This window comes from Equus caballus, chromosome 14, assembly GCF_041296265.1.
Source record: "Equus caballus isolate H_3958 breed thoroughbred chromosome 14, TB-T2T, whole genome shotgun sequence".
Taxonomy (NCBI): Eukaryota; Metazoa; Chordata; class Mammalia; order Perissodactyla; family Equidae; genus Equus; species Equus caballus.
In genome coordinates, this window is record NC_091697.1 from 40,487,416 (window position 1) to 40,502,684 (window position 15,269).

Genomic DNA, 15,269 nt, shown 5'->3' on the forward strand with positions numbered 1-15,269 from the left:
AGGCTAAAAATGTCAGAATTGTAATGAGATTATGAGTGGTTTTTCTCCTAGCTGGTTAGGTAAGCTTAAACAAGTCATATCTCTCTCTCAAATGACACTCAGACCAGGGGACCTTAAGAGGCCTTCCTGCTCCAGTATGTCAAAAATAGATGATTTTAGCCTTGGAACGTGGATTAACCATGGTTAAGACTTTGATGCCCTTCCTGTCTGTCCTACAGAGTGCAGAGGCCATGATCAAGAAACTGAGCACATCATCCTGTGGGTTCACTCAGGGCCTGGAGTTTGCTCCATGAATTTGCAGTGAGAACCAGTGGGTCTACATAGCATCCCCACCCTCTTGCCTGAGGCAATGCAGAGCCTCGCTCTCTATTCTCCTTCTGCCACTTATTAGTGTGGAACCTTAGGCAATTACTTTTACCTTTCTGAGCTTCATCTATAAAATGGGGACAACAAACCCTTAACTCACCTCTAATGAGAGGATTAAATGAGATAATTCATGTAGGATGTGCTTAGCGTGGGACTCAGTTCAAAGTGAATGCTAAGTAAAGGGTAGCAATTGTTTATTATTTTTATTTGATCAATATATGGTAGCTCCATGTGCTGTTTGTTCAACTCCCAGGATGGACATGTCTAAGGTCCAGGCAACTACAGGTTTTCTTGCTTCTGAGCATTTATTTAAGTTGTTTGCTTTGCCTAGAATGTAAGTAGCCTGCCCAGGTCTGACCTGGTTGCATAATGTCTAGAAATGTTTACAGGTCTATCCTTTGTGGCTACAATCCCTACCCCTCCTTCTGGATGGTTCCGAAATGCCTGCACCTCCATGAAGCCTGAAGGGAAGTAGAGCCCCTGCTCACTGCTCTTTGTTTCCCTTGTATTTTAGATGCCTCATCTCTTTTAATCTCATAATGACTCTTGGGGATAGATATTATTCTCTTCATTTTATAGTTGAGGGAATGGTGTCAAAGAGGCTAAGTGCCACAGAACGAGTAAAGGACGGAGCCAGGTTATGACCCTAGGTCTGGCTGACCCTAAGGCTTCAGCTCCTGTGCTCTCTGCTCCTCTGTCTTCACTCACTGCCTCCAGTTACAGACATCTCCACCACCTCCACTTCCACTTCACATTTTCTCTCTCCTGGCACTGTTTAATAGACCATCTATTCTAGTAACTGTTTCCCATATACCATCTCTTTATGCATCAGGTCTCCAAGGAGGGGACATAAGGGCGTCAGGTCTGGACTTTGTCCCTAAGCTGTTCCTAATCAGTTACTAACTGGATTGTAAGGTCCTTGCAGGAGCAGGCAGGGAATTTTATGTCATATCCTTTGCAGTCCCCAGAGAACTTGGCACAGATTGCCATATGGAAGGGGTCTAATTCAATGCAAGAGCTTTGAGGTCTCATAAATATGGAAATGCACATTTTCAGGGATCTGTAGAAAGCTCAGAAATGTTCTGAGTTTCTCTGACTTACACTCAGTTAAGCAGTTGCCCTGGCTGCCTGTAATCTCATGCTCTTTCATGAGAAGGATATTTTAATGACAGTTGTGGTTCCCTTTTGTGAAATTGCCTTGGGACAAGGGCCATCCCTACCCTGAAGAACTCCTTAGTGGATCCTGCTTCCAGTGTTCCGTAAGCGATTTCCGTCTGCTTCGCTAGGTCCTCGGCACTCTCGATGGGAGACACCATCCTCTCCACAGTCAGGAAGGCAGCCAGGTTGGCTGTGTATGAGGAGATGATGATTAAGGTGAAGAACCACCAGACGCCACCAACAATGCGACCAGACAGGGACCTGAAGGCCAAAGGGAAGAGATGTCAGAAGCACAGACATCAATTACAGAAGGCTACGTGGAGGGGCTGAGGGCCAGCCTGAGTCCTGTCAGCAGAGCTGTCAAGCCCTATTGCACCCTTCTCCTCTGTCAGCAAGATGTGAGAATTCAAATGTCAGACAGATTCTCCTCCGCATTTTGTTCCTTATCATGGATAAGGACCTGTGAGTTTGCTGCCTTTCAGGAGTGATAAAGCCCTGTAGGTACATATTCACACTCAGTTTCACACATACATATACATCAAAACACATGCCAACAAAGACAGATGTCAACACATGCCCACAAAATCACAAACACATAATAAACATCCTGTTACATGCAGTTACATATATAGTACACCAAATGTTTGTGCACACATATAAGAACACAAATGAATTTACACACGTGATGCGCACATTTGATCATGCCCAGGGATGTTTTCAGACTCCCTTCTCATTACCGCCCGTCTGGCTGGCAAAGGCCGCCAAAATGATGAACTAGAAGGAAGGCAAGGGAGAACATATTGGACATAAATGAGAACAACAGTACTCCAGCCACTTGGGGAACGTCGCCACTGAGCACAGGGACTGTCTTCCCCTCCCACAGAGAAAGAGAATCTGGCTGAAATAAAAGACAAAGGATATTTTGTTCTGGATCAAAATAGCAAATATGACAATCACACATGAGGTGAGAAATTTATCCTTGATCTTCTTAGAGTCCTATTCCCCTCTCTTATGCCCAAAATAATGAAGAGAAACTTGACCAGCCAAGAGTTCCACTGAAATCTTTTGGATTTGGCCAGGAGATTTGCAAGTCCAGGACTTTCCAAAGCTATTACAAAATGATTTACATGTCAGATGGGGGTGTTTTGATGTGGCAGACAGAACATGGTATCAAATCATACTGAATCATACAGTGATAAAATTATTTGCATTCCATTTTTCTGTTCATCCTGCTTTATTATGAAAGTGTCATCCTGAAGCTACTGTACCTTTAAGTCCTTTCTTTCTTTTTTTAGAGCTTTGAAAAAAAATCGTTTTATTGGGGTCATATTGGCTTACAACATTGTGTAAATTTCAGGTGTACATCACCATATTTTAGTTTCTGTATAGACTGCATCATCAAAAGTCCAGTTTTTATCTGTCACCATACATATGTGCCCCTTTACCCCTTTCACCCTTCCCTTCCCCCCTTCCCCTCTGGTAACTACTAATCGTTCTCCTTATCTATGTGTTTGTTTATCTTCCACATATGAGTGAAATCATATAGCATTTGTCTTTCTCTGTCTGACTTATCTCGCTCCGCATAATATCCTCATGGTCTATCCATGTTGTTGCAAATGGCAAGATTTCATCTTTTTATGGCTAAGTAGTATTCCATTGCATATATATGTATATTGTATATATGTGTGGTATATATATATATATATATATATATATATATATACACACACACACACCATACCTTTATCCATTCATCTGTTGATGGGTACTTGGTCCTTTCTAATGCATGCTCTGCCAGCCTCAAGCTCAAAGCCTTCAATAGGTGACAGTGCTTAATCAAAACTTAATATTTAACCAGAGAAATCACCAATTCAACCCATGAGTTCTACAGATAAAGAAAGTCAAGAATTCCCATTCATTCTGACTCAGGAGCAATAGCCAGGCCTGCTGGCTTGCTTGGTTATTCCACACTGCTTTCAAAACCCTGGTCAACCCTCTCTGTGTTATCCCCTCGTTCCTGTGCACTCCGCTTTGGTTTGTTTCTTGGAGATTTCCTTCTCACTCCAGGCAGACAGTGTTCACTCCAGGAAATCCAACAAATACTTGCTATTGCTCGCTCTACAGAAAATAATATTCCTAGATGCTTCACATGATGAGGGAGACAAGAGGAGACGCCTTCAAAGGAATGAGACCCAGAGAGTGGAGCAAAGCCATGTCACATGAAAAACAGCTGCAGGAAGAGGGGACATTTTACCAGAAGAAAAGACTTAGAGAGACGTGTTCACTGAAGGGTTGATGTAAGTCTTGTACCATGTGACCTAATTTAGTAACATTTGGCAGAAATTCCAGGAAATAAACACTAAATAAATATGAAGAAGATTTTTGTTGTTGTTGTTGTTGAGGAAGACTGGCCCTGAGCTAACATCTGTTGACAATCTTCCTCTTTTTGCTTGAAGAAGATTGTCCCTGAGCTAACATCTGTGCCAGTCTTACTCTATTTTGTATATAGGATGCTGCCACAGCATGGCTTGATGAGTGGTGTGTAGGTCTGTGCCTGGGATCTGAACCCGTGAACCCCAGGCCGCTGAAGCAGAGCACATGAACTTAGCCACTGTGCCACTGGGCTGGCCCCTGAAGGAGATATTTTTGCTGAGCGTGGTACTGTAACAGTGGGGTGAGAGTGAGTGTCCCCATTTCTGAAGATGCTCACGTGGTGGACCATTTACAGAGATGTTGTGCTTGGTGCCTACTCTTCCTCCATGGTACCAAGTACTGGGTACATGAGCAAGAAAGAGGAGGGGTCAAGCATCGTGTGGGGCCAGAGACCAACTGCTTCCCCTCACATTCTTCTCATCTCCGAGATTCTGTGATTTGAACTCATAGGTAGACCAGGATGCATGGCTTCCATTGGGCAGTGAAGAACCTCATAGTTCCTTTGTACCCTGTTGTAACTCCAGCACCTAGCACACAGTGGGCTTCACTAACAAGTGAGTGCATGAGTGCCGCCTCTCTCATACCCTGGCAGTTGTACTCACATTGGATTCTAGAGATCAGGAATAGTTTTCTGGGTGAGGGCCAGGAGGACACAAACCTGCTAATGGCCCAGGATGTCTGGTGTCACGGCCTCAAACCCAGTGTTCAGGATGGCTACCTCCTTTTCCAACATTACTGAACTGAGAGACCTAGTATCCCAAGTTGGGGATCATTTATTAGAGGCCAAGATTGGGAATGAGAGCCTTTGCTCTTTCACTGACCAGCCCCATAACCTTGGCAAGTTGCCTGCCCTGCTGGGTCTGTCTTCTTCCTCTGTATAACAGGTGAGACTAACCCTACTTCAGGGTGAGAAATCAAAACTTTCAGAACCAGTAAGACTGTTAGTCCATTCTTTTCCTTTAACTGATACAAGCTGTTGGAATTAAAATGGTAGAGGAAAGCATTTTGAAAAGTATTGTTGAAATGAGACATTATTGTCATGATTATTATTATTTTTTGCTGAGGAAGATTCACCCTGAGCTAACATTTGTTGCCAATCTTCCTTTTTTTTTTTTTTTTTTGCTTGAAGAAGATCAGCCCTGAGATAGCATCTGAGCCAATCTTCCTCTATTTTGTATGTGGGTCACCACCACAGCATGGCTGATGAGTGGTGTAGGTCCACACCTGGGATCTGAACCTGTGAACCTAGGCTGCTGGAGCAGAGTGTGCTGAACTTAACAACTACGTCATGGAGCTGGCCCTCAGACATTATTTTTATGATGATGATTATTCTCCCAGGGAGCCACAGGGCAAAGCAGCACTTTTCTTAGTAGGGAAGGAACAGCTATGATCTGAAGCCCTTGGAGGTCTGCCTAGTCACCTGAATTTTATTAGTCTTGTAACATGGCATAGCTCTTCCCAAAACTCCCTAGGTGACTGAGGAATCCCTTATCTCCCTCCAGAATTGGCCACGACTTGCATGGCTTGTTGGAAGCTCTATTTTACTTGATCTTCATTAATAGCCCTGTGAGGTGGATGGAAGAGGGATGAATATCCCCATCCTGCAGATGAAAGAACTGCAGTTAAGAGATGGAAAGTGACTTGCCCAGGGTCACACGGTGAGGCAATGACAGAGCTGGGACTAGGAACCAGGACTTCATGTTTTCTGTCCAGCATTCTATCCACTCCAGAACATTACCTTCCTCACCAAATGCTGATTCATTTGCAGATGGGCATGGACTCCCTCAATCCATGATGCCTCCGTGATGCTGGATCACAGCCAACACTCACTTCTTGTAAAGCTCAGTGAACCTTTTGGGATCCACAGATAGCAGTCTGACCCCCACCTCCACAGAACTGGAAAGCTGTTTGTATTTGTTTTCTGTTGCCACAGAATAAACCACCACAAACGTAGCAGCTTCTAACAACACTCATTTATCATCTCATAGTTCTGGAGGGCAGAAATCTGGGTTATGGTATCTAGATTCTCCATGCAGGGGCTCACCGGGCTGAAATCAAGGTGTTGGCTGGGGCTATGGTTCTCATCAGGAGCGCAGAGTTCTCTTTCAAGCTTACTGGTTGTTTGCAGAATTCATCTCCTTGTGGTTGTGGGGCCCAGGTCATTATTTCCTTGTTGGCTGTCAGCCAGGGGCTGCTCTCATCTTCTAGAGGTCGTCTGCATTCCTCACCACATGCCCCCTCCATCTTCAAGCCAGCAATAGGTGGCAAATCCCTCTCATTCTTTGAATCTATCTAACTTCCACTAGCTGGAGAAAACTCTACTTTTAAAGGGCTCATCTGATTGGGTCAGGTCCACCTGTATAATCTCTATATCTTAAAGTCAGCTGATTTGAGACTTCAATTAAATCTGTAAAATCTCTTGACAGCAGTACCTAGGTTAGTGTTTGAATGACCAAGAGACGGGAATCTTTAGAATCATGTGTACCATACCATCATCCATTCATTTTACAAGCATTGCTTGTATAACAGGCACTGTTGGTCACTGGGGAGATAAAAGTGAATACACCATGGTCTCTCCCTTCCATGAAGTAGATGGGAGGGCAATGTAGCCTAGTGATTAAAACATAGGCTTTCAGGTCAGATACCTTGATTCTCTGTAAAGTGCTTAGCACTGCATCTGGAGCATAGTAAGCACTCAGTAAAGCCATCAACACCATCTTATATAAATATCGTAAACAGTTATTATAGTACTATCTTAATTATGTGACAAGTAAGAAAGGGAATGTAGAAAGGCTTCCAATTACTCTGCTGGCAAAGGTCAGGGAAAGTTACCAGAGGAGGAGAAACTTAGGCTTGGTTTTGAAGCATGAATAGGAAAGTGCCAAGCAGACTAGGTGTGGGAGTTGGGGAAGGCACTGTAGATAGAGGTCAAAAGGAGGGGGTTAGCGGGGTATCATTTCCTCTGTAAACTTCCCAACCTTTGCCAGAAGAGCACTGAGCAGCCCCTTCTGTTTTCCCATCATAACCACGATCATTCTCCTATTACAGTTCTAACAATGCTGCTGTAATTATTTAAGATGCTACCATGACTATTATTTACGGTATTTATTGATTAACGAGGGTGATGATGGGTTGAACTGAAACAGAGCCCACAGAAATTGGGAGGGGCAGGCTGACTGAAGGGATGAAGTGACGACAGTGATAGGATTTGGTGATCCATGGGAGCAGGGACTGAGGGAGAGGAGAATGCTTAGATGACAGTTCCTGCCTCCTAGGTGAATGGATTCTGACATGGTCTTGGGAGTTAGATGTGTGCTACAAGCTGTCTCTTCTTACAAACAATGTTTTTGCTTTTGTTTAACAACACTCTCAATGTATCATTAAATGCATAACTGGATGCTAAAGGAAGATGATAAGGATCTGATTGGACCATTCTCTGGCTTCTGACAGTTCAGCATTTCCTGTCCTGGTCATGGGTTAGGATTCACTGCAGACCTTTAAATGTGTATTTCTAATCTCATAGCTTGGATTTGTTTCTTTAGACTAGGGGTTGGTTTTTTCTTTTTCTGTAAAAGACCAGGTAATAAATATTTTAGGCTTTGTCGGCCTTACAGTCTCTGTTGTACTCCTGTCTCTGTTGTTGTAGTGTGAGAGCAGCCATAGACGACACATAAACACATGCACGTGGCTGTGTTCCAATAAAACTTCAATTACAAAACAGAGGGAAGGCTGGATTTGGCCTGTGAGCCATAGTTTTCTGACTCCTTCTCTCAGTCCTACTGTGAATCTCAGAGACCTTTGATCTAAGTTAACATGCAACAGTAGTCAAGAATTTTTTTTATCATCTGCCCCATTATTAACACCTCCACACAAACGCCAGATAAGATATTGCAGTGATTCATTTGACAATTACTTTTGTGCTCTCCTCAGGGAGAAAGTAGAGGGCATGGTCAAGAAAATGGGCTCCGGGGTTTGCCAAAACAGAATGGAACCTGCCTCATTACTTATTGGCTGTACGACTTTAGACAAGTCACCAAATCTCTTTGTGCTTATTTCTTTAAAAAACTAAATAATAGTAGTACTCATCTTAAAAGTATTATTCAGAATTAAAAAAGAAAATACAAACGAAGCATGTAGCACAATGCCTGGCACAGAGTAAGCCTTTCAGGATGGAGGTAGGCAGACAGTATGAGGAGCAATGATCTGGCTGCAGACTGGGGAGGGGGTACCATGGACAGGGGCCTTCAGGCAGGCGGATACTTGGGGCTGGTGTAGGGAGTGGAAAGTTATTAAATAGCAATCAACTTTTGATCCCTTCAACCTCCTCTCCAGGACACCTCTGACAAGGAGTTGGATGTGAACATTCTTCTTTACTTCAAAAGCGTGTCCTGTCATCCCCAAGAGGAAGGGACAGAAGGAATACCTCCTGTGTGCCTTTATTCAGCTGTGCTCAAGAGGTCACCGAGCTCAACCTATTTCTTTTTGTCATCTGCTTCAAATGGCTATTTTTAAGAAGTAATGGAAACAGGGGTGTGAAGGCAGAGGCTCAGATGGCCTGCCTCTAAATTGCTGTGAAAAAAAAGTTCATCTTGACTAATTACTGAGCTGAGCTCTGTTCAGAGAAAGGCTCACTTGGTACTGGGCATTGAGGTTCCTAGACCAGGGTACACAGCTCTGGCCAAATGCAACAATTCCACTGATGAGGCCACTTGATCCAAGATGCTGTGTCTGGGTAGCAAATCATCTCATTTGTCACCAGCTGCAAATCACTCAGCACTTCCCTGGCAGAGCTGGAGTGATTCATTCTAATTGCCTCAGCTGCTGGTCACTGTGTTCCAGCACTGCAGCACAGGGCGGGGGTGAAGGGGGAGTTGGATTCCTGCGCTGAGTCCCATGAGTGGGGAGCTGGGGGTCAGACAACCAGCTCTAAGGAAAGCCCAGTGCTCGGTAAGCTAGTGTGCTCTTCCAGAACTTGCAGAGCTTTGTGTTAAAGAGGGGTTGTTTTTCCATTTAGATAGGCTATGGGAGTGTAGTGTTGGCACAGTTTGCAAAAGAATGGATATAGACCAATTTATTCATTTTTTAAATTTACTAGTTCTTTGGTTTACTCTCTAAGTCTTGGTTTCCACATCTGAAAATGGAGATAATGAATTCCATCTCATTAATTTTGAGAATTCAATGAGCCCGTCACGTCTTGTACTTAGCACAGGCATAGTAGGACTCAAGATGTCACCTGTGGTGATGATGTTGGTGATGATGATGATTTCTCCTGGAAACACTCCTCTTGGTCTCTAGGCCCCACACTCTCCTCAGCCTCCTCCTACCCTGCAGTTTGGTCCTTCTTAGTCTCCTTTGCTGGTTCTTCCTTTCTGCTTAATCTCAAGCTCTTGTTGTGCCCAGAACTCAGGCCTTAGCCCTCTTCCCATCCCTATCTACAATCTTGCCATAGATGATCTCCTCCAGTCCTACGACCTTTATATATAGATGCTGATAACTCCAAAATCTAAATCTCCAGTCCCTCTCCTAATGTAACTTACTTATTCTTCTCCACCCTCCTCATCTTAGGACATGGCAGCACTGTCCGCCCTGCTGTTCAAAGCAAACACCAGGTAGATATTTCTGACTTGTGTCTTTCCCTCACCCTCACCTCCAGTCGATCAAACCCCATCATCTCCCATGGTCCCAGATAACAGCCTAGATATTAGATATTAGCATCACATTTCCTTGCTTCTTCTCTTGTCCTTGTACAACCCATGTCTGCACAATAGCCAGAGGCATCTTTTTAAACTGTAAAAAGGATCATGCTGTTCCACACCCCACTTAAAATCTGTCATATTTAGAAAATAAATTCCAAATGCCCTATGAAGGTCAACCTGATCTGGCCCACCTCTCATCTCATGTACCATCTTTCCTGCTATGGCTCTGCTCCAGCCTCATTGGCCTTCTTGCAGTTCCCAGAACACACCAAATTCTTTCTCACCTCAGAACATTTGCAACTGTTGTTCCCTCTGCCTGGAACTCACCTCCCTGAAATTGTCCCAAATCTGCCTCCTGCTACCCTTCAGTTTATGCTCAAATGTCACCTCTTCACATACACCACTCTAAGAAATGTCTGTCCTACCTATATGTCTCTCATCTTGCCTTGTTTCCTTTTCTTCATGGCACTTATCAAAGTTCAAAGTCATCTTTATATAATTGTATATTTATTGATTGATTGGTTTATTCATTTATTACCTGTCTCCCTCCACTAAAATGCAAGTTCAGCAAGGGCAGAAGTCTTATCTGTGCCATTCACTATTATATCCCTGGCACCTCACAGAGTGCCTAGCACATAGTAGGTACTCAATGAACTACTGAATAAATGAATGATGACACAATGTTTAATGAGGACCGACTATGTACCAAGCCTGATGGGAAATATCTAAGAAGTTTATTCTCAAGGAAATCAACTTAATAGAATGACTGTGACCCACACAGAAGCAACTGTGCTAACTGGGCTGGGACGAACAGAAAGGGGAATCACTGATTAAGTGCTGAGGAACTGCAGAGATGGGAAAAGCCACTCCAGCTGGGAAGAAGCTGGAAAGGTGGCATAGAAGAGGGGCTATTTAATTGGAATAGGCAAGGCGGGCAGGCTTTGAGCATTTTCTGAAATCGAAAGGAAGAAAGGCATTTTCTGGAGCAGGAACAGCCTGTGTTATGGTGTGGAGGTGGGACAAGAATGTGAACGAGCAAGAACTTTACTTCGCCAAAACGTATTAACCACCCAGCAGCTACCATTCTCTGACTACCTACTTTGAGCTGGATACTGCAGAAGATACTTGATATCCATTTTTCTAACCTCCATCGCTCTCTTCTGGCCAGGTAGGCATATCCCCTTTTGATAAATGAGGAAACTGAGGTTCAGAGAGATAAACTTAATTAAAGTCACAAAGCAAGTGATGGAGCTTGAATGTGAAGCCAGATCCATCGAATTCCAATGGTGTGATTTTATTGTGCTGAAAGTGGGTCCAGCTTGGACCAGGGCCACCACCCTCATCTCTCAAGGTTTACCTTCTCAGGTCCTAAGCACCATTTACCCACAGATCCTAGACACAAAGGAATATTTAGCACCATACTGGTGTTAAAAATGGGACTTCTTCCACGTATATTTTTGGGTTTCAGTTCTTAGAAGAAGCCATTCTCTTTTTATAGCTAGCTGCCTGCTGGCCAGCCCATAATACCAAAACATATGGTTTTCCTGTATCCAGAGCCCTCTCTAAAGTTCCTGCTATTTGCTGATCCACCAGCTGGTTCAGAAGTGAGATGGGCTCCAGGGGCCTTGGTCCCTGCCTCAGTGGGCCAGGTGTGGGCCTGGGTTGTCATCTGTGGTCCAACATATCTGGCATTTGAAGTCCTTAGAGTTGGCAGCACACTTAAATGTGTGATGTTGTGGGCTTTTTAAAAATAGACCCAGACTCATCAGCAAATGGGAGATAAAATAATGCGTGATTCTGCTTTAATTAATGTTTCGTTAGCTCTAGCGAAAGGCACGTATTAAAAGGAGCTATTTTACCTAAAATAACCAATTGAAAATCCTCCCTTTGCCAGGTATTTTTTCACCCTACCCAATTCCCTGCATGCTCAGCTCCTCCTTCCCACATACCCCCAACCAGGCTAGAAGGGCAGCCCCAGAAGCAAGGAACAATCTCTCTTCCTCTCCCCACCCCCAAACCCCAGAATCTTTTCATCAAAGGGACACTCAGCTCTTTCTGAGACGGTGAAGAGAATTCTTAAGTAGGAGTTCGCAGCTTTAGGGACCTCCTACTCCTGTCCCTGCAATTTATTAACTGCGTGATTTGCGGCAAGTTATTTCACATCTCTGAGCCTCAGTTTCATCTGCCTGTGGAATGGGTATAACGACAGGAACAACCTAAAAGCGCTGTTGTGAGGATGAGCCGTCATGTGCTGAGCAGGGTACCTGGACCGAGGAGATACTTGGTAGAGGCTGCTACTACTACTCAGAAATGAAAGATAACATGGAAGGAAATTTTCAGCATGCTGTTAAGTGAAAAAAGTGGATTATAAAACAGACTATACTATCTGGCCCCCTTTGAGAACTCCACTTTGGCAGAGAGAAGTGTCTGGAAGTGTGTAAACGAAAGGATATTACAGGACTCATCTAAGTGGCTGGATCACGGGATCTCTTTCTTTTCCACATTCTTACTTCTATTTTCTGATTTTCTAAATGAATACCTGTAATATTTATAATATGCAGAAAACCCAGAACATGTTGGTTAAAATTATGGACTGTGGGATCATCCAACCTGGGTTCAAACCCCAACTTCTTCTTTTACTGGCTGTGTGACCTTGGGAAAGTGGCGTAGTTTCTCTGAGTTTCAGCTCACTCATCTGTAAAATGGTGTTAATAGTCATCCCTCCTCTTGCCACCCATTAAGTATTGTTATTCTTTCATCACTAACTTGGTGGGTGGCAAGGAGTCTGGAAGAGGGAAGGAAGGTACCAAGATAGATGGGGAAGTGAGGGAAAGTCTCTCTGAGAGGGTGATGTTTAAGCTGAGAACTGAAAGTTGAGAAGGATCTAGATGTGTGAGGAATCCAGAGGAACAACGTTCTAGACAAAGGAGACAAGAAAGATGAAGGTTCTGAGGTAGGAAAAGGCTTCATGTGTTCAAGGTCATTGGCAGCATAGGATGAATCTGGAGAGGGAGGCAAAGACTAGATTAAGCAGAGCCTCTGAAGCCGGGCATGCACTTCGTGTTGAGTGATCACAAGTCCAGCTTCGAGTGCCACCTCCTCCAAGAAGCCTGCTTGGCTGCTGCATCCCACCCTCACTTCTCATTTCTCTGAACTCTTCTTCTTTCCCCAAGAGTACCACTCTTTGTTCTGCTCTTTTCACACTGTTATCACTATGTTATTAAGTCATTAAGGGATTTTAGATTTCTTTATACTTCTCTATAACCTAGCACAGCCTCAATATTTGACTGAATATGAAACTCCATAAATAGGCAATTTGTAATGCTTTCCTCCCGGCTATCTATAAAGGAAATATTTCTTAAGCAAATTAATAGCAAAAACATGACTGCACAAGGAATCATTTACTCTATGAGTTAATAAACTGATTTCAAAAACTTCAGAAGCACCCATTTTTGGGAAACTGGCATCTCAAATATATCCATAATTCCTACATAGTCGTAAAATCATATTTCCTCAGAATCTTTGCTCTGCAAAGTGGTTGTCATAGACCAAATTATTATATAAAGTTAAAATAATAAAACTGTGTTCCTTTAAAAATATTGTAAAAGACCAATATTCTCACAAATGGAGACAGGCTCCCACTCTTGGTGAATCTGTGTTGAAAGTGTGCTTGAGTTATTATTGGTATAGAATGCTAACTTTGGGTTTCACCCCTTTTCCCTTAGGAGTCCTCAACAAGAATTTCCTCCGTCTTACAGGGATGTAATTGGTGATGCAGTTGGCTATGGGCTTGCTCTGGACCACATGTGAGTTGGAAGAGGCATTAAGAAGCCTTCAACTTCATCCTCACCCTCCCAGATGATCTTCTTCCTCAGTTCTCAGGCAGACACGGCATTCTGCTCATCATCAAGGTCTGGGTCCTAGTGTCCACCTCTGCAACTGTACAGAACTTCTGTTTTCTTCATACATTCAATGAGCATGGTATTATCTGTCCCATTATTCATGGGATGTTTGGTAGGCAGAATTCTAAGACGGCCCATGACCTCTACGTCTACCCCGACTCCTGTGTAATTCCTATGATTATGTTATTTTCCACAGCAAAAGGGATTTTGCAAATGTAATTAAGTCTACTAATCAGTTGAACTTAAGACAGGGACATTATCTGGATGGCCCTAATCTAATCACATGAGCCCTATAGAAGAAGAGAGTTTCCTCCAGCTAGAGGCAGAAGAGGAAGTCAGAGAGATTCTAAGTGGGAGGGATTTGACATGAGGGAGGGTCTCCATCGCTGAGATGGAGGGGGCCGTGGGGCAAGAATCTGAGAGTGGCCTCTAGAAGCTGAGAGCAGTCTCTGCTGAGAGCCAGCAAGCAAATGGGGATTTGGGCTCTACAACTTCAAGGAACTGAATTTTGCTGATAACATAAATAAGTTTGGAAGAGGACCCTGAGCTCCAGATGAGAACTCAGCTGGCTGACACCTTAATTTCAGTCTTGTGAGAACCGGAGTAGAGAACCAAGTCATGCCATCCTGGAGCTCTGACCTACAGAACTGCGAGGTAATAATATGAGTGTTGTTTTAAACTACTAAGTTTGTGATAATTTGTGACACAGCAATAGAAAACTAAAGTATGACTGGAAATCACTATGCAGTGTTCCTTTAAACTGTCTGTGTCTGCCATTTGAGTATGGATACAATAAATCCTCACCCTATTGTTCCGTTCTAGCTTTATCCTCCACTTTTCCCCCTTGATGTTCTCTGGCTGGAGTAGGTGGTTGAGAATAAAGACTCTGGTGTCAGGCTTCTTGGGATCAAAAGCCATTCTGCCACGAACAAGGTGGTGACCTCAGATAAGTTTCCTGACCACACTAAGTCTCAGCTTCACGTACAAAATCAAATGTGGTAGGCAGAAAATTGACCACCCCCCACAAAACATCCGTGCCCCAATCCCTAGAACCTATGAATATGTTACATCAAATGGCAAAAAAGACTTTCCAGATAGAATTAACATTAGGAACCTTAAAGCAGGGTGATTATCCAGGTGGGCTCAGAGTAATCACGCTGGCCTTTAAAAGTGGAAGAGAGTTGGTCAAAGAGATGAGACAAGAAGAGCCAAGAGAGATTCAGAGGTGAGAGGGGCTTGATTCTCCATTTCTGTCTTTAAAGACAGAGAAAGAAGGCCATGAGCCAAGGGATGAGGAAGCTGGGAAGAGCCCTTAGCTGAGAGCCAGCAAGGAAATAAGGCCCCAATCCTATGGTCACAGGAATTCAAGTTTGCCAACAACCTGAATGAGCAAGGAAATGGGTTTTGCTCTAGATCCCCCAGAAATTACCACAGCCCTCCCGCCGCCTTTATTTCAGCCTAGTGAGACTCATACTGGATTTTTGACTCACAGAACTGTAAGATAATAAAATTGTGTTGTTTTAAGCTGATAAGTTTTGTTATGGCAGCAACAGAAAATTAATACAAGGATGTTATGAAGAATAAATACACGTAAATCATGCAGGACAGAGACTGGCATGTAGTATGTGCCTAATCCATGGCATTTTACTGTTTTTATTAGTCATTCACTGCTCTGGCCACACTCATCTTCCCGGTATATTCCGAGTGCTTTCAT

General features: G+C 43.6%; 1 protein-coding gene across 12 annotated transcripts in view; it reads right to left on the reverse strand.

Moving 5' to 3' along the window:
- GRIA1 (glutamate ionotropic receptor AMPA type subunit 1) overlaps positions 1–15,269 on the reverse strand; it is a 289,359-nt gene that overhangs the window by 43,584 nt on the left and 230,506 nt on the right. For all 12 annotated transcript variants that reach the window (XM_001503618.7, XM_001503619.6, XM_070233013.1 and 9 more), the window contains exon 12: positions 1,587–1,785. In XM_001503618.7, coding sequence (XP_001503668.1) covers positions 1,587–1,785 — 199 coding nt within the window. The remainder of the gene's footprint in view (positions 1–1,586; positions 1,786–15,269) is intronic.